This window comes from Pseudorca crassidens, chromosome 2 (assembly GCF_039906515.1).
Source record: "Pseudorca crassidens isolate mPseCra1 chromosome 2, mPseCra1.hap1, whole genome shotgun sequence".
NCBI classification, from domain to species: Eukaryota; Metazoa; Chordata; class Mammalia; order Artiodactyla; family Delphinidae; genus Pseudorca; species Pseudorca crassidens.
In genome coordinates this window covers 65,619,881-65,641,289 of record NC_090297.1, presented here as the reverse complement: position 1 = coordinate 65,641,289, position 21,409 = coordinate 65,619,881, and the positions used below count along the sequence as shown (strand labels likewise).

The following is a 21,409-nucleotide window of genomic DNA, read 5'->3' as shown; positions in this document are numbered from 1 at the left end:
TAGATCCTGCAAGCTGTGCAGGGCGGCAAAAAAAAAAAAAAAAAGGAGAACAATAACAAAGTAAAGAAATAAAATTAGACTAGGAAACTAACAGATATGTTAGAAAGAATACAAAAATAAAAATATAGATGAAACAACAACCAGAAGGTAAAACAGAACCACAGTAGTTAAACAGAGGAGTAGAAGAAAAAAAAAAAAATAGGTGGAAAGTCCTTGGCTGTGGAGGGTGGGGCCTAAGCAGGGGTGGGGTTTGGGCGGTGGGCATGGCCTATGCTTAGGACTAATGTGTTTATCTTAAGGAGGGATTTTCACTGGTTCTATTATGTTTCAATTTTTTACAACCTTATTTGGTATTATTAAGAAATCAATAAAAATAGTTCAATTAAAAATGTATTTTTTGAATTAGGGAAAAGAAGAAAAAGAAAGTAGAGGAAAACAACAAAATTCTTAGTTTTTACAAAGATGACAGTATTTATTAGGTTTTTATGCTAAAAGAGAGTTTGGATTTTATAAAATACAATATTACTGGAAGTATATTACAGTAAACCTAAAGTTATAACTTCCCTTTACTAAAGAGACATCATTCATATTATGTAAAGAAAAATATGCAAAAGGAAAAAGAAAATACTTAAATACCTTTAAAATTGCTAATAAATACACTCAAGGTTGTTAAATTTAACAGAAAGTTGGCTGAAGCATTAACTACAAAATAATGATAAAACAATCTTAACATATTTCTGCTTTATTTTACTGAGACAAGGATGCCATAATAAGCTTGAAGTACTTTTCTAAAAATTAATTAATTAATTAATTTTCGGCTGCATTGGGTTTTTGTTGCTGTGTGTGGGTTTTCTCTAGCTGCGGTGAGCAGGGGCTACTGTTCATTGCAGTGCGTGGCCTTCTCATTGAGGTGGCTTCTCATTGCAGAGCACGGGCTTTAGGCAAGTGGGCTTCAGTAGTTGTGGCTCGTAGGCTCTAGAGAGCAGGGTCAGTAGTTGTGGCGCATGGGCTTAGTTGCTCCATGGCATGTGGGATCTTCCCGGACCAGGGCTTGAAACTGTGTCCCCTGCATTGGCAGGCGGATTCTTAACCACTGCACCACCAGGGAAGCCCCAGCTTGAAGTACTTTTAATGACCCCACTGTATATATTCTGCCTAATATAGAGAGGAATAATCTCTACAAAACTTACAATTCTAAAACAAAGTTTCCAAATTTTGTTTAATATTGTATGACATCTTTTCTCTCTGAGAATTAATACAGTGCCTATTGGTAGGTTTATTAACCTATCTAAGCCTTAGTTTCCTCAACTATAACATAGGGAAAATATCCTATGAAGATTAAGTGAGAACGTGCAGTCCTCATGCAGAACATGAGAACAACAGTACTTGAACTTTTTCACTCTATCATTACCTCTTTGTTATATGATAGCCTAAAAAGAATAATCAGTCTGATTATTAATACTATTTTGTCTAATGTATAGACTGTAATTTTAGCACTTGATAAACATACATATTAGCTTGAGTTGAATTCTTAGAAAGTTAAAAATATATCTTATTATATATATATTATATATAATATATAATATACAATATATATTATATATATATATTAATATTATATAGCTCTCCCATGTGCCATTTCTGTCCAATATGTCTTTCTCAAAGGTCACCAGTTACATATAAGATCCCAAATTTCTGACCTATGCTGATGACAGATCTCCATCTATTGTGATGTCATCCAGTACTTGATGGTAATATTTCACATGATATTTATTTCTGGCTACAGTTTAAAGAGCAATTCCTGTTTGTAGAGTAACTCAAGGATTACAGTATGACTTCCTGTGATTTTATTTCTATATCGTTGCCTTAAGTAGCAATGAGTAAATCTTCTAAATTATGTCGAAAGACTTCTTGTCCACAAAGCAATATATTCTGCGATCTCATTGACAAAATTGTTAAAAGACCATCCTTGCAGTTTTTGGGTCAGCGGGGATATCACTGTTATGAACCCAGGATTTACAGAACACTGGCAAAAATTCTGAGGTACGGAGACTTGCATCAGTTTGACATACTACTCACAGATTATATTGCATTTGTGGAAAAATCAAGATACTGTTTTGAACTAAATTTTAATCTTGAATTTACTGAAATATGTGTGAATACAATTCTGTACTGGGTTTTCGCCAGAAAAGGTAATCCTGACTTTGTGGAATTGCTCCTCAAGAGGGCAAAAGACTATGTTCAAGACAGAAGTTGTAACCTGGCACTGATATGGAGGTAATAATCTCATATTTTTTCAACATAAAAGGAGAAAATTTCTCTTTAGGAGGATATACTACTTCTCTTTTTCTAAAATGTATATGCATAGTGACTACATATGGATAAAGAATCCTGACTTGATTGCTCATTCATTTGTTCATTCCTTCATTATTTATTCAATAAAATTTTACCTATATGTAAATTATTATGTACCAATAAATTACTAGTGGTTTGCTCTATAAAGCTTATATGTAAGTGTTACACAACCTAGACTTCTGTAACTAGTCAAAGACATTGTTTTTTTGTAATACTGTGACCTCTTCTTTTTGAGAATACTGAGAATGTTTATCTATATACTATCTAAATTGTCTTTCAAAGTATAATTCAGGATATACACACATATTCACTTAGTCATACTTGTTAAACATAATAATTCCTTATTTTTATGTTAAACATTATAAATTTGACTCCAAATTCTCCAGAATTGAACACAGTGAACGTCAAATACCCGATTCAATCTGCTATAGAACCAAATTTTCACATTGTCTCAACATGTCAATCTAGCTAATGAATACTACTGAGGATCTTAGAATAAAATGTCCAATATGACCTCGTTGTAGTCTGTAATACAGATTTTAAAGTTACTTAGTTTGCACTAACTGCAATTTAGTCTTTGGTTTTAGGTATTAATTTGATTAGAACAGATGTGCATTTATTCATTCATTCACCTTACTATGCATGAGGCACTGTACTAGGCATGATGATAGAACCATGTATTCAATGAAAAACAAGACAGATAAGATCAGTTTAAGACTAAACCAATTTAGATTCTGCCTGAAGCAGAGTTGTTTTCTTGATTGTGTATCACTGTGGTGATGGAGAACCACTGGATTACTTTCCTTAATGATAACCCAAGTACAAAAACTGAGAGCTGAAGTCTTCAATATCAATAAATAAAACTCCAAGTAGTACTTTTTGATTGTTTTACGACCATTATATTTGTAACTATAGCAGAGATCAGCAGCTTCTAACACTGAGTGTCACTAGCTGGGTTAAGTAGTACCTATGTGTATCCCTGGCAGGCCCATGGGAAAGAAAAATGAAGTAAAACAAAGGAAGAGAGAATAAGTTAAAAAAAAGATTAATGAGGGGCAAGAAGGGAAAACTGAAAGGAAAGAAAGGAAAATGAAAGAAAAACATATGGTGGGACATGATAGAGTGCCATTAACAACTGTCTTAATAAACTGTTTGAAGATTAACAGATTTTGACTTAGATGCATCCACAAGGTAAAACACATTACAGGCCAATTCTAAGTACCACAATATCTTTAGGATCTTTCAGATTCACAGAATTTTAAATTCAGATGGAACCTAACAATTCATTAGCAAACCTCCCCTAACCCCTCTTCCTGGGCAGCAACTCCCAGAGTGCATCTCTGGTTGGTGCTCATCTGGTCTCTGCTTGAACAACTCTAGTAGTAGTGAGCTAACTATTTCCTGAGGTAAATCATTCCTTTGCCAGGGACCCTTCTCTTTCCTAGCCACTCATTTTCCCTCAAAGATTTTACCCAGTCCCACGACTTTAAATATTACGATATGCCAATGACTCCCAAATCTTTATCTCCAGCCATGACCACTCCTCTGAGCTCCAGACTCCTCCTATATGAGGCTGTCTGCTCAACATCTCCACAAAGCATCTCAAATTTAACAGAATCAAAACAGAATACTGATCTTACTCACACTATACCTGCCAACTTGCTCCTTCCCCTGAATTCTGCACTTGATTAATGGCCTCTGTTGCTCAGGCCAAAAATCTAGGATTTATGTTTGCTTCTTCTCTTTCTTTCACAACACATCAGCAAATCTTTTTTATTTAATCTCTAAAATATGTAACAATTAGTTATACTTTTCATCTTCTCAGTTTCTAACGTAGGTGAAGCCACCATTGTCTCTTGCCTAGACAACTCCAATGGACTCCTAAAGAGTCTTCCAGCTTCCACTCTTCCCTCTTACAATCCATTCTTGACTCAGAAGCCTGAGTGACCTTATAAAAATGTAAAATAGGCCATACCACCCACGCTTAAAATCATCCAAAGTTTTCCTACTACAGGTGAAATAAAATTCAAACTCAATAACCATTTTTTAAAACTCCCATATGGGGACTTCTGTGATGGTGCAGTGGTTGAGAGTCTGCCTGCCAGTGCAGGGGACACGGGTTTGAGTCCTGGTCCGGGAGGTCCCACGTGCCACAGGGCAACTGGGCCCGTGGGCCACAGCTACCAAAGCCCACGCGCCTAGGGCCCATGCTCTGCAGCGGGAGAGGCCACCACAGTGAGAGGCCCGCACACCCCAACGAGGAGTAGCCCTGGCTCGCCACAACTAGAGAAAGCCCACGTTCAGCAACAAAGACCCAACGCAGCCAAAAATTAAAAAAAAAAAACAAAAAAACACCTCCCATATGATATGTCCCCAAATCCAATCTCCCAAATTCTAATCTCATGTCATTCTCCCCCTTGAACACTATATTCCAACCACACATTTGTTGTCCACTGTCTACTCTTGCTAAAAGTAAGCTCCATGAAAGGAGGAACTTTGACTATTGCTTCAGCTTTGAATCCTCACGTCTAGAACTATGCAGATGCACAGTAAGTGGTTAATGAAGATTGTGTTGGATGAAAAAATGAATTTTTATACAGCTTTATTAGATTCTTCTTCCTCATAGTGCACTGAATTCTGTCTCCATTTCTCCAACTCTGCCCCCAGAGATATAGAATACAAAGTCTACTCATTCTCTGTCCTGTATGAAAACCTCTCAAATATTTGAACATAGCTATTATGTTCCCATAATAAATACCTTACGTTTCCTATTATCTGTTGTTCTTTATTTCCATAGCAGCATCATTCTTTGGTCACCTTCCCCTGTATACACTCCAGTTTGATAATTTCGCTAACCCAATAATGAGGTGTCTAAATAGGTCTCTGGAGGAGAAGAGACAGGATTAATGAGAGAAAGGAACTTAAGTTTGTTCATTTTTGCAATAAACCTGCAAAAATAAATGCTACAGTATGGAAGACTGTAAGTGGATAAAGAGAGATGACATCATTCAGTTAAAATAACAATAATCATTTATTAAGCATTTTCTAAGTACCAGGCACTGTGTTATTTGCTGAGGATACAAAAACAAAGTAGACATATTTCCTGATTTTGGAGAGCTCACAGACTAGTACATAAGCCATAAAAAATTATAATTATACTATAAGTTCAAAAATAGAAGCATATAGAGGTAGAAAGAACAGAGGACATCGTTAATATTGGGGAGGAGCTGGTATCGGAGAAGGCACTTTAGAAGAGGTGATGTCTTAAATTTATTTTTAAAATGTAAAAAGGAGTTTTCCCTGTCTTTCCCTTGAAGAAATGTAATCTAGGCAGAGAGAGGCTGACTAAAGCCAAGAGAGATACAAACACGTTGTATACAGTGACTACAGGCAATTCAGCAATTGCTAGAGAGTGAGATGGAAATCAGGTAATAGTGACAGATAAGGCCTAAAAGAGAGCCCTTGAAGGACTTTGGAGGCCATACCAAGGAATTTGAAATTTATACCATGGGTGATGCCCAATCAGTGAAGGTCTTTTCAGACTTGAAGTATGAAAAGATTCATCAGCTCCCATTTGAAGACTGGACTGTGGTAAGGGAGGGTGCAGCTAGAATTAGGGAGGCTAGTTAGTAGACTGCTCAAACACTCCAGGTAGAATGGCAGGTCCAGAATTTCTGTAGAGGAAGGGTTGAGGGAAGCAATCTGATTGAAAAGAGGGAGGTGGTTAGAGGAGGTGCTTGAAACTGAATTTGCATAGCATGCCCAGTGTGCTAACTAAGATTACATGTGTACTTATAATAGTTTTGGGGGAAGAACTAATCTGCTCTGCCACCATCCCCCCCCCAATCCCTAGGTAAATCATAATGAGGACTTAAACTAAAAACAATAGCAATAGGGAAAAGAACAGATATTACTAAATAGAATAACCAGGTATTACAGTAGGTGATTAGAAGTAGAAAATGAAAGAGAAGAGTTACTCCTCAAATTTCTAAATTTTGAGACTCGTTGATGATTGTATTAGCTTCCTTTTGCTGCTGTAACAAAGCTGCCACAAACTTAGTGGCTTAAAATAATATAAATTTATTATTTTATAGTTCTGAAGGTCAGAGTCCAAAATGAGGCTACAAGGGCTAAAATCAAGATGTCACAGGGTGGGTTCCTTCTGGAGGTTCTAAGGGAGAGCCTTAGAGGGCTCTAGCTAGATACTCTAGCTGCCTTTGCCAGCTTCTAGAGCTGCCTACATTCCTTGGTTCATGGTCTCTTCCTCCATCTTCAAAGCCAACACTGTAGTCCTATCTCCTTCACTGGCTCTGCTTCTGTCATTCTCTGACATCTCTTATAAGGACTCTTGTGATTATACTGGGCCCCCCTGGATAATCTCACACCTCAAGATCCTTATCCTAATTATATCTGCAAAATCCCTTTTGCCATATTGAGAGGCTATTTCAGTCTACCACAATGGTCATGCCACAAATCTATCAAAATTATTACAAGAGACTACAAAGTCAGTTTTGGATGCATGTGTTTGCATTGCCTAAGGGATATCCAGGTAAAGATGTGCAGTAGGTAGCTATTATGTAGTGTCATCCTTGATGTCTCTCTTTTACATTGCACATCTTAGTCTGTCAGGACATCTGTTGAGTCTACTTTAAACAATATACAGAATTTGATCATCTCCACTGTTATCACCTAAGTTAAGTGATTTCTCTCCTTCTATTCCATAACAAATTCTCAATAAAGGTGAGATCGTGCTGCTTTTTTTTACTCAAAATCTCCAGTGGCTCTTCCATTCCATTTAGAGTAAAAGATGAAGTTCTTACAGTGATCTGCAAGGCTTTACACGATGTGACATCCCATTACCTCTGTCCTCATTTCCTACTATCCCTCACCCTTTTCACACTTTTAGCCACACAGGCTCCCTTACTCTTCCTCCACCACCCCAGGCACACTCTCCTGCCTTAGGGTTCTTAAATGTCCAAATGGCTAACTTCTCCATCTCCTTCTTCTTTATCTAATGTCACATTTCAGTACAGCCCTCTCCTATAATCCTATTTAAAATTGGAAAATGCCAAAAGTTCAGGACCAGACACTTTCATGCATTCTACCAAACATTCAAAAAGGACTTAATCCTTCTCAAACCATCCAAAAAATTGAAAAGGAAGGAATGCTCCCAAACTCATTCTATGAGGCCCACATTAGCCTGATACCAAAAGCAGATAAACGCACTTTGAAAAAAATAATAAAATAAAATAAAATTACAGGCCAATATCCCTGATGAACACAGATGCAAACATCCTCAACAAAAGAATAACAAACCAAATTCAACAATACATTAAAAGGATATACACCATGATCAAGTAGAATTTATTCCAGGGATGCAAGAATGGTTCAATATGTGTAAATCAATCAACCTGATACACCACATTAACAAAACAAAGAATAACACCATATAATCATCTCAATAGAGGCAGAAAAAACATTTGACAAAATTCAACATCCATTTATGATATAAACTCTCAACAAAGTGGGTATAGAGGGAACATACCTCAACATAATAAAGGCTATATATAATAAACTCATTGTTAACATATTATTCAGTTGAAAACCTGCAAGCTTTTCCTCTAAGATCAGGAACAAGAAAAGGATGCCCACTATCACCACTTTTATTCAACATAGTATTGGAAGTCCTAGCCAGAGCAAATCAAACAAGAAAAAGAGACAAAATTGGAAAAATTGGAAAGAAAAAAGTAAAACTGTCAGTATTTGCAGATGACATGATACTATATAGAGAAAACCCTAAAGAGTCCACAAAAAATTTATTAGAACTAATAAACAAATCCAGTAAAGTTGCAGGATACAAAATCAATAAAGAAATCTATTGCATTTCTAAATGTTACCAACTATCAGAAAGAGAAATTAAGAAAACAATCCCATCTATAATTGTGTCAAAAGAATAAAACATCTCGCAATAAATTTAACCAAGGAGGTGAAAAACCTGTACTCTGAAAACTATAAGATATTGGGACTTCTCTGGTGGTGCAGTGGTTAAGAATCCGCCTGCCAATGCAGGGGACACGGGTTTGAGCCCTGGTCTGGGAAGATCCCACATGCTGCGGAGCAACTAAGCCTGTGCGCCACAACTACTGAGCCTGCGAGTCACAACTACTGAGCCCGCAAGCCACAACTACTGAAGCCCGAGCACCTAGAGCCCATGCTCTGCAACAAGAGAAGCCACTGCAATGAGGAGTCCGCACACTGCAACGAATAGTAGCTCCCTCTTGCTGCAACTAGAGAAAGCCTGTGTACAGCAACAAAGACCCAATGCAGCCAAAATAAATAAATAAACTTACCACAAAAAACCCTATAAGATATTGATGAAAGAAATTGAAGGTATTGATGAAATAAATGGAAAGATATACCATGCTCATGGATTCAAAGAATTAACAGTTAAAATGTCCAAACTACGCAAAGCAATCTACAGATTCAATGCAATCCCTATCAGAATAACAATGGTATTTTTCATGAAACTGAAACCAATAATCCTAAAATTTGTATGGAATCTTGAAAGACCATGAACAGCCAAAGCAACCTTTATAAAGAAGAACAAAGCTGGAGGTATCATGCTCCCTGATTTCAAGCTATACTTCAAAGCTATAGTCATCAAAAGTGTATAGTACTGGCACAAAAACAGACACATAGATCAATGGAACAGAATAGACAGTCCAAAAATAAACCCATGCTTATATGGTCAATCAATCTATAACAAAGGAGGCAAGAATATACAATGGGGAAAAAACAACATCTTCAATAAATGGTGTTGGGAAAACTGGACAGCTACACACGAGAGAATCAACCTGGACCACTTTCTTACACCATATACAAAAATACACTCAAAATGGTTACAGATCTAAATATAAGACCTGAAACCATAAAACTTCTAGATGAAAACATAGGCAGTATGCAATTTTACATCAGTCTTTGCAATATTTTTTAGGATATGTATCCTCAGGCAAGGGCAACAAAAGCAAAACTAAACGAATGGGACTACATCAAACTAAAAAGCTTTTGGATAGCAAAGGAAACCATCAAAAAAATGAAAAGGCAACCTATTGAGTGGGGAGAGTTATGTGCAAACAATATATCTAACCAGTGGTTAATATCTAAAACATATAGGGCTTCCCTGGTGGCGCAAGTGGTTGAGAGTCCGCCTGCCGATGCAGGGGACACGGGTTCGTGCCCCGGTCCGGGAAGATTCCACATGCCGCGGAGCGGCTGGGCCCATGAGCCATGGCTGCTGAGCCTGCGTGTCTGGAGCCTGTGCTCCGCAACGGGAGAGGCCACAACAGTGAGAGGCCTGCATACTGAAAAAAAAAAAAAATCTAAAACATATAAAGAACTCATACAACTCAATATCATAAAAATCAAATTTAAAGAGGTGCAGGGGACCTGAATAGGTACTTTTTTCCAAGGAAGACATACAGATGGCCTATAGATATGTGAAAAGATGCTCAACATCATTAATCACCAGAGAACTGCAAATTAAAACCATATTGAGGGGGCTTCCCTGGTGGCGCAGCAGTTGAGAATCCACCTGCCAATGCAAGGGACATGGGTTTCAGCCCTGGTCCGGGAAGGCCCCACATGCTGTGGAGCAACTAAGCTCCTGCACCACAACTACTGAGCCTGCGCTCTAGAGCTCACAAGCCACAACTACTGAGCATGTGTGCCACAACTACTGAAGCCCGCATGCCTAGAGCCTGCACTCCACAACAAGAGAAGCCACTGCAATGAGAAGCCTGTGCACCACAACCAAGAGTAGCCCCCACTCACCACAACTAGAGAAAGCCCATGTGCAGCAACAAAGACCCAACTCAGCCATAAATAGATAAATAAATAGATAAATAACTAAATTTATAAAACCACAATGAGATATCACCTTCCCCCGTCAGAACACGTATTATCAAAAAGACCACCAATAAGTGTTAGTGAAGATATAGAGAAAAGGGAACCCTTGTGCACTGTTGGTGGGAATGTAAATTGGTGCAGCCACTATGGAAAATAGTATGTAGTTTCCTCAAAAAAATTAAAAATAGAGTTACCATATGATCCAGCAATTCTACTTCTGGGTATTTATGTGAAGAAAATGAAAATACTAATTAAAAAAGATACATGCACCCCTATGTTCCTTGCAGCATTATTTACAATAGCCAAGATATGGAAGCAACCTAAGTGTCCATCAATAGATGAATGGATAAAGAAGTGGTGTTTGTGCATATATACATATATATAATGTATTATTACTCAGCCATACAAAAGAATAAAATCTTGCTATTTGTGACAACATGGACAGATTTAGAGGGTATTATGCTAAGTGAAATAAGTCAGATAGAGAAAAACTAATACTGTATGATTTCACTTACATGTGGAATCTAAAAAACAAAACAAAAAACAAAAAGGAAACCGACTCGTAGATACACACTGTTGGTTTCACGGCAGGGGTAGTATGGAATTGGGAAAAATAGGTGAAGGAGATTAAGAGGTACAAACTTCTAGTTATAAAATAAATAGGTCATGGGGATGTAATTTACAGCATAGGGAATATAGTCAATAATATTGTAATAACTTTGTACGGTGATAGATCATTGTGGTGATCAATTCATATTGTGTATAAATATCAAACCACTATGTTATACACCTGAAACCAATATAATATTGCATGTCAGCTGCATTTAAATTAAAAAAATAAATAAAATAAAATTGAGAAATGCCCTCACTGCACCTTCCCAGCACTTCCATACTTCTTATCCTGCACTACTTTTTCTTTTTCCCAGAATACTTATCAAACCTTCTAACATATTATGAAATTGGCTTGTTTGCTATGTTCCTCCTGCTATATATTGTCTGTTATCCCTCACTACTATATTAGCAAGAAGCGGCATCTTTGTTTTGTTCACTCATATATCCCAAGTACCCAAAAGGGTGCCTGGCATACAGTATGCATTCAGTAAGTATTTGTTGAATAAATTAACAGACAGTAGTTATCATGTTATGGTCATAGATGAAATTGCCTGAGAACAATTAATCAGATGAAAATTAGTCAAAATGCCACATCTACTTTACCTAGATGTTGAGGGCAGAGGAAGAGGAATCAGTGAAAGAGGGTTGAGAATGAATAGTCAAAGAGGTAGATGCATAACTTGAAGAGAATGGTCCCACGGAGTCATGGGAAAACATCTCAAGAAAGTCAACTGTCAAATATCAAAGACAAAATTATTATGAAGAAAGGTCTATTAAATTGGCAGCTGGAAACCAGAAGAGAAATGCTAGGAAAATTTTTAGAAATAATTATTATAGCTACAAAATGGAATCATTCCCTGCATGTCTATATGGAAATATTATGTCCCATTTCATAAGTGCATATATGACAGGTTTTCAGATACAGAGGGTTCAGTTCATTAACCTCACATTTAAAAATTGATTCTTGCTTTGCTTGTCTCATTCTATCCATATAAGTACTGTAATAATTAACTGTCAGGACAGATTAAGCAAATTTTGGTTTACAATAACATGATCTTTAAACATGAGGATTAATTATATGTCATTTGGGTACAGACTAGACTTTTGAATCTCATTTTAAACCTATTTGAGTTTTATTTATGTTTTCAACATTTTTGGTCCAAAATATCTTCTACAGTAATGTCAATCTTAATATCTTAAAATCAACTAATATCTCTAAATCTTAACAAGCGCCACTTACAGTATTTTTTGTCCCCTAAGTCCCGTGAATTCCCATACTTATAAGTCTCTTAAGGCAAATATCTTCTTAAGAGTTAGCAAGATGAATAAATTAGACTGCTTTTGAAAATGTTAAATGATTGCGCTTCACTAAAATTCTGACTAGGCCCGAAAGCTACAGAATAACTTTAAAATAATAATTTTCAGGGTAATGGTAAAAAAAAATCAATTAACATATATTTGAGTATGTACTATGGGCCAAGCATTGTTCTAGGCATTTAGGGATATAAAAGTGTATTAAACAGACAAAGAGTATTGCCCTGTAGAACTTAAAATTTTATAGTTTATCTTGCCCACGCATTGATTTTGAACATAAGAAAATGAAAGATTAGAGACATTAAGCAAGTTGTCCAAAATGATAAGAGCTTAATGGAGCTATGTACAAAGTGCCATAGAGTTTATTAGACAGGGTCTTATACGATGAGCAAGACTTGTCCCAGAATTGAAAATGGAAGGGAAGAACATATACAAATCAAAGAAATGTGAAAGAGTTGAATGCAGTGGTGGTTTGGGAAAGTGAATACCAACAATCAGGAGAGGGAATGTAGAAGTAGTTTAGAAGTTCAATTTTGGATATGTGTTGGAAGTATTTGTGAAAAAGATGAGATGTTCAGGACAATATTGATCTGGAGATGACTCTAGGAGAGAGTGTATATATACTTTATACAGAGTTAGAAGGATAGATATAGTGCCACTGGTAGAGTGATGACAAAAATCCCACTTCTTAATTTCTAAAACACTATTCTGCACTGCACCACACTATTTTTTTTTAATCACAAAATCTTGGCATTTCAGAGCTCAGTGAAGCTTTGGAGATAAACTAGTTGGTCTAGTAATTTTCAAACTGTACTTTTTGGAGCTCTTGACAAGAGAATCACCATATGGGAGGTCTCTAGGACCCCAAATACACTTCAACCAGAGAACTTATCTAATACAAAAGATGTATTTTATATAGCTAGTTCTTGCATAACAATATTCCAGTGTTGGTTTATGTTTGTAAATGAAACATTCTTTCCAATCTTTTTATTGCCACACACCTACTATGACCTTCAGGTCTTAGATCCAGGATAACCTACAGGCAATGACTAACCCAGGTAGAATTAGGTGTCCCTCCTTGGTGTTTCTACAGTTCCCCAAGCATGTTTCTATCGTAGCAATTATCACCTTGTACTGTATTTACTGAATTACTTGTTTGTTTCCCTTACTAGACTATAATAAGCATCTTGAGATCAAGGACTACATCTTTCATCTTTGCATATCTAGTACTCAGTACACTCTGGACAAGCCAGTGTTAAATAAATTAGTTAATGAATGGATGAGCAAATGAATACATAAATGCATGAGGAAATGGAGACTCAAAGAAGCTGACTTATTAGTTAGGAGAACTAAAACCTAGAATCTAGAACCTTTAAATCTCTATTGTTTTTAACACTATACCATGTTGCCTTCCATCTTAATTATTTTAAATCTTAAAGTTCTTTTTGAATAATGCTTTTCTTGCTAGGCATAATTGTCCGAAACTAATATTTATAGTTTGTATGCTGTTCTGCAGAATATATTAGTATTTTATTAGATCAATCAAGAGAATTCCAGAGACAAGGACCTTTAGTCCTAAAAACCATGTCTACTTGGCCAAATCAAAGCTTGATAATTAATACAAAATTCCCTGTGGCTGATTCTACCATGTCCTATCTACATCATATAGTAACCAATTCAATAGCAAACATAAATGTCTATTAAATGAAACAATTGCAAGAACTATACACAATTAGAAAAAAATAACATTTTCATTTCTGTCATAAGGGAGGAGAAATTTTCAAGTCCAGTCATCATATAGCACTCCAGGAAAAACAAGATTTCAGAGAACTCTCAAAACTCTACTGAAGAAGGCAAATTAAATTCTGTCCTTGAGGGACCTGATATGACCCTCATCATAATTTACATTTCTTCAACCTGAAAATACCAACTCTGATTTTATTAAAGTGAAAAAATAGAATTAAGGTAGTTGAACTTATTCCTTTTCAGTCTAATTTTCAAACTCAATTCAATCTCAAGCCTGATACATGATCAAGAACAACAAAAACAAAAGGGTCATAGAATTCTGTTCTATTAATAAAGCAAAATAAAAAAGTCTGTCCCTCTTTTCCATTTTAGATTTTCCAGAGCTATATCAGTTTCATAATATTAGTTCCAATCACTATGGATTTCTCAAATGAGAAACAGAATTGCTATTACTAAAACTAAACACTTTCCATACATCGTAAATCTTTTTGTTTGTTTGTTTTTACAAGTGTAAACGGGATTTAAGTGTGTAGTACAGTTTTCTTACTTTTTGACCTTCAGGTTGGCCTAGATTTGGAGTGGAAAACTCTTTTTAAGACATACTATATATAAAGGAGAAGTTATATTAATGTTATTTAAGATATTTACTATTTAAGATAATACTATTATTTTCCCTTTACTGTTAAGACAAAGTTTTTACCACATTTCTTAACTCTATATTCAATGAGGTTTTTCTTGTCTGATTCACAGAACTTTCACACCAGTATACTGTCCAAGCCCATTAAGTGGAATCACACCTCTACTTTACGTAGCTCAGATGAGACAATCCAATATCTTAAAAATACTCCTGCAATATGGAATCATAGAAAGAGAAAAAAACCCTATCAACATTGTGTTAACAATATTGCTCTACCCCTCAAGAGTGAGAATAATGGTTGATCATGAACTGGTAGACATCCAGGAAGATGCCAAAACATGTTTAGTGCTTTGTTCCAGAGTGCTTTCTGTCATTTCAACCAGGGAAATAGAGGTAAGCAAAATACTGTACTTTGGGTGTGGCCTCAAATATCGATCAATTTTAAGATAAAATTGTGAGGCAAGAATAAAGTTAATTTTTCATCTATCAATCCAGTGAATCACTAAGTATATGCTTATAAATTAAAAATAGGCAAAATTCTAATTATCTTGAGCATTAGCTCTTTTATTTCATAATTTTATGTCTTCTAAATATAAAATAATTTTTTTAAAGTTAGTATAGTTTATTTTAGTAGTTATTAAGTAGATGTATGTTATTATTATATTCTAATTACATAATAACCTGTTTATTAGGATTTCTATGTCTCAAAAACAGAACAGGGCTTCCCTGGTGGCTCAGTGGTTAAGAATCTGCCTGCCAATGCAGGGGACACGGGTTTGAGCCCTGGTCCGGGAAGATCCCACATGCCGCGGAGCAACTAAGCCTGTGCACAACTACTGAGCCCGCGAGCCGCAACTACTGAGCCCACGAGCCTAGAGTCCATGCTCCGAAACAAGAGAAGCCACCGTGATGAGAAGCCCATGTACTGCAATGAAGAGTAGCCCCCACTCACCGCAACTAGAGAAAGCCCACGCGCAGCAACAAAGACCCAACACAGGCAAAAATAAATAAATTAAATAAATTTAAAAACAAAAACAAAACAGAACAAATTAAACTTTGAACAGACTTCTTTTCCAATAGAATATTGTAAAATGAAAGTTACATTTCTCCCCACTATAATCACATATCAAGAAACATATTTTCCTTTTCAAAATTCCTGAACAATTTTAAGCATGAAAATATAAAGGCTTTAAATATTTGCTCAATTGAAAATATCTATCCCTCAGAAATGTGAAGTTTCTCCTTGATAAGGTTTAAAAAAAAAACAACCACATGAAGGGCACGTTTATCCTGTCAAAATGAACTGCAAGTTTCAGCATCAAATTGTATCATGTCTATTAGTATCAAGAAATAAGTATAAGATAGACAACTGATGGGAACATACTGTACAGCACAGGGAACTCTACATTTTAATGCACTGAAGTGTCCTAAATGGAGGGGATATATGTACATGTATAACTGTTTCATTTTGCTGTGCAGTAGAAGCTAACACAACATTGTAAAGCAACTATACTCCAATAAAAATTAATTTAAAAAAAGAAATAAGTCTGCATAAGGTAAAGAAAGGTACCCCTATAAATTTAAACCAGTCAAAGTACCAAGGAATCTAGCAGTTCCCCTTATCTTTAAAGGTGTGACTTCAGAAATAAACTCCTAAGAAATATAGTTCTGTTGGGTCTTTAAGTTTTTTAAGCTTTAACAATGCATATCAATCAACCATGCCTGGGCCAATTGTAAGGACAGCAAATTCGTCAAATTATTTTGGCAACCAAATTTCTTTTTAAGCATTTTAAAAAAAAATTTATTTTATTTATCTATTTTTGTCTGCATTGGGTCTTCGTTGCTGTGCATGGGCTTTCTCTAGTTGTGGCGAGCGGGGGCTACTCTTGGTTGTGGTCTGCGGACTTATTGCGGTGGCTTCTCTTGTTGTGCAGCACGGGCTCTGGGCATGTGGGCTTCAGTAATTGCGGCTCATGGGCTCAGTAGTTGTGACTCACAGGCTATACAGCGCAGGCTCAGTAGTTGTGGCACACGGGCTTAGTTGCTCTGCGGCATGTGGGATCTTCCCGGACCAGGGCTCGAAACTGTGTCCCCTGCATTGGCAGGCAGATTCTTAACCACTGTGCCATGAGGGAAGCCCTGGCACCAATTTTTGTTGCTATTTTTTGTTTTTGTTTTTATGGCTGTACCACATGGCATGTGGAATCTTAGTTTAGTTCGCTGACCAGGGATTGAACCCACGCCACCTGTACTGGAAGCGCGGACTCTTAACCACTGGACCACCAGAGAAGTCCTTGGCAACTAATTTTTAAAACAAAAAAATAAAAAAAATTTTTTTGCTTCTTTATATATACAATGGAATATTACTCAGCCATAAAAAGAAAAGAAATTGAGTTATTTGTAGTGAGGTGGATGGACCTAGAGACTGTCATATAGAGTGAAGTAAGTCAGAAAGAGAAAAACAAATACCGTATGCTAACACATATATATGGAATCTGAAAAAAAAAGTAATGGTTCTGAAGAACCTAGGGGCAGGACAGGAATAAAGATGCAGACATAGAGAATGGACTTGAGGACACGAGGAGGGGGAAGGGTAAGCTGGGACGAAGTGAGAGAGTGGCATGGACATATATACACTGGACATATATACACTACCAAATGTAAAATAGATAGCTCGTGGGAAGCAGCCACATAGCACAGGGAGACCAGCTTGGTGCTTTGTGACCACCTAGAGGGGTGGGATAGGGAGGGTGGGAGGGAGACACAAGAGGGAGGAGAAAGGGGGATGTACATATACGTATAGCTGATTCACTTTGTTATACAGCAGAAACTGACACACCATTGTAAAGCAATTATACTCCAATAAAAATGTTAAAAAAAATTTTTTTTGCTTCTTTAGTAATTTGCTTGTCCTTGTCCAGTGTTAGTCCTGCACAATTTTTATAGGACATATCGATTCTCAACCAGGTTCATGAATGCTATTGCTGAGGTACCCTCAAAATAGAAGAGTACTAGGAGAGAATGAGTTGATCAAAATCACCTAAGTGGCAAAGAAGTTAAAGCTGGATTCCAATGAATTTCAGCTTAATAAGTGAAGTAGCATTGAGCAATAAGGTGAAAAATGGCATAAAAACCAGCTTAAAGAACTCTAAATAACCCTGCTTTTCATTTCCACATTTGCCAGTTTTACTGTAAATATACATTTAGATATCTTTACTTCTAGACCACAGTTCTGTGATTGCAGAGGCTATGTCTATTTTGCGTAGCCTAGCAATTATCCCAAGCACCAAGGTCAATGCTGAGTATACATGCGATATTCTTTAAATAATTGTTTACTGAACAATGAAAAATTATATATCATTTAAGTTAAAGTGTCATGTAGTCTGTAGAGTGCAGGTTCTTCTGGAGAAGTACCTCTATAACACAGTAATGTCTTTTACTTCTAAATCAGCCTAATAACATTTGGCTTCTAGAACTAAATCTTTAAAAGGGTAGCTTAACTAAAACGTAAAAAGTTATCTTCATGTGTATGGGCCTCTTGTTAGGTCTTCTCATGATTCAGCAGTATGTAGTTTTACTCTACAATGGTTGGAATCACCTGGTGGAACTTTTAGGATTTATGTTGTCTGTGCCCAACCCACACTAACTAAATCAGAAATTCTGGAGTAGAACCTCAGCATTAATATTTTCTAAAGTCTCCTAGATAATTCCAGTCAAACTGGTCAAATTGGCAACACTACTCTAGAAGAAGCTAATAAACCATAAGTGTATGTATGATCTGTCTAAAATTAAAAACATACAGATTCACTGTTGTAAGAAATAATGTTTTGTGTCCTTAGACACATTAAACCTTATATATGATTGTGAGAATAAAATGGGAGTAAAAATTCTTGCCTCAAAACGTTTTAGAAAAAATATTATAAGGGTTAAATAAATTTAAGATACATTTTGTGAATTCAAATAAAACAATTAAAATGTTTATAATTTCCCTTTTCCCTTTCCTTTAGACGCAGCTAAGTTTAGGAAGACGTCCAATTATTTCAAATTGGCTGGACTACATTCCTTCAACAAGATACAAAGATCCATGTGAACTATTACATCTTTGCAGAATAACCATCAGGGCTCAACTACTGACCAACAATATGCTCCCAAATGGAATATTTTCACTTCTAATTCCTGTTCGTCTACAGAACTACCTGAATTTAGAATGCTAATGCACATCTTTTTCTTCATTCTTTAAGGATGCTCACTGTTGTATGGTTTAGAAGTTAATAAACTATTAACTTCACACAATCACATGACACCCTAAATGCATCACTTTTAAATTAACATATGGCTCTACCCATTAACTTTCTATACAGTGTAACAAATTATATGCATTTTTAAAATATTTTAGATTTATGCTTTTATTCTATTTTTAAAAGTTGTTTTCAGCCTTAGAGCATTCTTGTTACTTGTGGAAAATCTGGTCATATTAATATTCTGAACTCTGAAGCTCTTATTTTTAGTATGTCCTAAGTTAGGTAAATATTATTTTATATTTTGTATCCATAATAACAAATGTTTATTGAGTTATTTTGCAAATAAAACACTGTGTTTGGTAGTAGGGAATAATTAATGAAATTAAGAGGTGATCCCTTCCTTGAGAGAAGAATTTATAATTCTGTAGCATCCGTGGTCACAAATAACACAAGGTAAAGAATTAGTCAACTAAAGTGTTGGGAATAGGATGACAGAAATGGATTATATTTGGACATAATTAGCCTTAAGTTACAACGTGGAGCTTGGGTGTTTTGGTATGTGATACCCCTAACTACTAGCCCAGCAGTATTTTTTTAATGAGATATAATTGTGTAAAACAAAATAGTTTCAGGTATATAACAGAATGATTCAATAAATTTGTATACTGTGAAATAATCACCACAATAAGTCTAGTTAACACCCATCATCACACATAGTTACAAGTTTTTTTTCTTGTGATGAGAACTCAAGATCTACTCTCTTAGTAACTTTCAAATATATAATAACAATATTATTAACTATAGTCACCATGCTGTACATTACATGCCCAGGACTTATTTATAACTGAAAGTTTGTACATTTTGATCACCTTCACCCATTTCATCTACCCCAAATTATATGTTTGTTTGTTTTTTTTCCGGTATGCGGGCCTCTCACTGCTGTGACCTCTCCCGTCGCAGAGCACAGGCTCCAGACGCGCCGGCTCAGCGGCCATGGCTCACGGGTCCAACCGCTCCAAGGCACGCGGGATCCTCCCGGACCGGGGCACGAACCTGCGTCCCCTGCATTAGCAGGTGGACCCCCAACCACTGCGACACCAGGGAAGCCCTATATGCATTTTAATACAAAAAAAGAAACAGTTTTGACCAAACATCACATCAAAATGAAACTATTATCAGTTAAATCTGCATATCCTTTGGTTACAAAGAAACTTATCTTAAAAAAATTAGAATGTATTCTACAACAATTTTTTAGCTCTTTGCTTTTTGAATATCTAGGATATTAGACTGTTCTATATAACTATGTGGTCAAACTGTTGCAACATAAAGATGAGAACTGGAAGATAATTCTCCATGGGTCTCTCGTGTTTCCACCTGTCTTATGAGCAGAGGAACTGTCTTACTCTTGACTATCTTTTTAAGGATGTTTGTACAGTGAGCAGCCTTAGAAGATAGAGAGAGTGGCTCCCTCTGAGCAGAGGGCAGGTTTGCTCAATATCTAATATAATAAAGGCAATGTCTTCCTCTGGGGAAGTGGTCAAGGAGGTTTGCTTGAAGCTCATTTTAAAAGCCTGGAGTTTCCCAAGCTTGGGATTCTTCAGCTATAACACCAATCCACTGTGTGCACATCTACCTGGACAACTACACATCTTAGAGGATGGGAGTACGTGGAACCAACACAAACAAGAAGCTCATCTTGCATGCTGTGCCATTAGTAATAAAGTTCTTCGTTTCTGACTCAGTCTTTTGTCTTGTGACAGAAAACAGTATGGTAAGCTAAACTGCTAGTTTGCAAGTTAAGGTAAAAATCTTAGACACTTCACAGTCCTTGACAACGAGAATCTGTTCCCCACCTCATCACGGCATTTAGATCGATTTCAGTAGATTATGGTAGACAGTATCCATCCTCACTATCTGCAATCTGGGGACTATCAAAATTTGACAATTCATATGAAAAGGGTATTCATTTTGGTCCTATAGTAAGACAAAACAATTGTGTGATTTAACTTTCTAAAGAACAGAATGGAAATAGCCAAGTAACAATATAACTAGATCACTTGCTTTTCCTCTCCTTCCACATTCGTTCCCTTAACTGCATTACAGGGTTGGATTATAGAAATGCTTATTTATTACACTTAAACTACATTTAATTATGATTGAGCATATTTTAAGCTCATAAATAAGTATATAGGAAGTTCAAACAACACACAATGTATTAATATTTGAATATTTTACCAGTAGCATATGATAATTATTTTAGTTGGAAATATGTGTTAACATGAAGAAAGTTAAAAAAAAAATCTTAATCTAGCTTATAAAGAAAAACTAGATTGCTCATCCAGATGAAGTGGTTCTTCTGGGCAAATATTTTAGCAAATCTTTTTACATTTATTCCCTAATTTCCATCCACTCTAACAGAGCTTAATGAATTTTATCTAGTCATCACTTCTACTGAACATGGCTCATACCTATGCTAGAGAGTGGGCAACAAGCAGCACCTAAATTTCTGGAACTTCTTTCTTCTTCTTTTTTTTGGGGGGGGGGGCGGGGCGCCATGTCACATGGTTTGTGGGATTTTAGTTCCCGGACCAGGGATCAA

At 36.2% G+C, this 21,409-nt stretch overlaps 1 protein-coding gene across 1 annotated transcript; it reads left to right on the top strand.

Moving 5' to 3' along the window:
• Positions 1 to 1,806: 1,806 nt before the first annotated feature.
• Positions 1,807 to 18,783, top strand: ASB17 (ankyrin repeat and SOCS box containing 17). Its single transcript, XM_067709801.1, has 3 exons — positions 1,807 to 2,277; positions 14,683 to 14,962; positions 18,577 to 18,783. The coding sequence occupies exons 1-3, from the start codon at positions 1,877 to 1,879 to the stop codon at positions 18,781 to 18,783; spliced, it is 888 nt and encodes a 295-aa protein (XP_067565902.1). The 5' UTR covers positions 1,807 to 1,876.
• Positions 18,784 to 21,409: the final 2,626 nt, after the last annotated feature.

Bases quoted from the DNA above. Each gene is read 5' to 3' on its own strand.
- ASB17 (XM_067709801.1), top strand. From the start codon at position 1,877: ATGAGTAAATCTTCTAAATTATGTCGAAAGACTTCTTGTCCACAAAGC. The intron at 2,278-14,682 runs GTAATAATCTCA...TCTGATTCACAG, and splicing joins AACCTGGCACTGATATGGAG to AACTTTCACACCAGTATACT. The intron at 14,963-18,576 runs GTAAGCAAAATA...CCTTTCCTTTAG, and splicing joins TTTCAACCAGGGAAATAGAG to ACGCAGCTAAGTTTAGGAAG.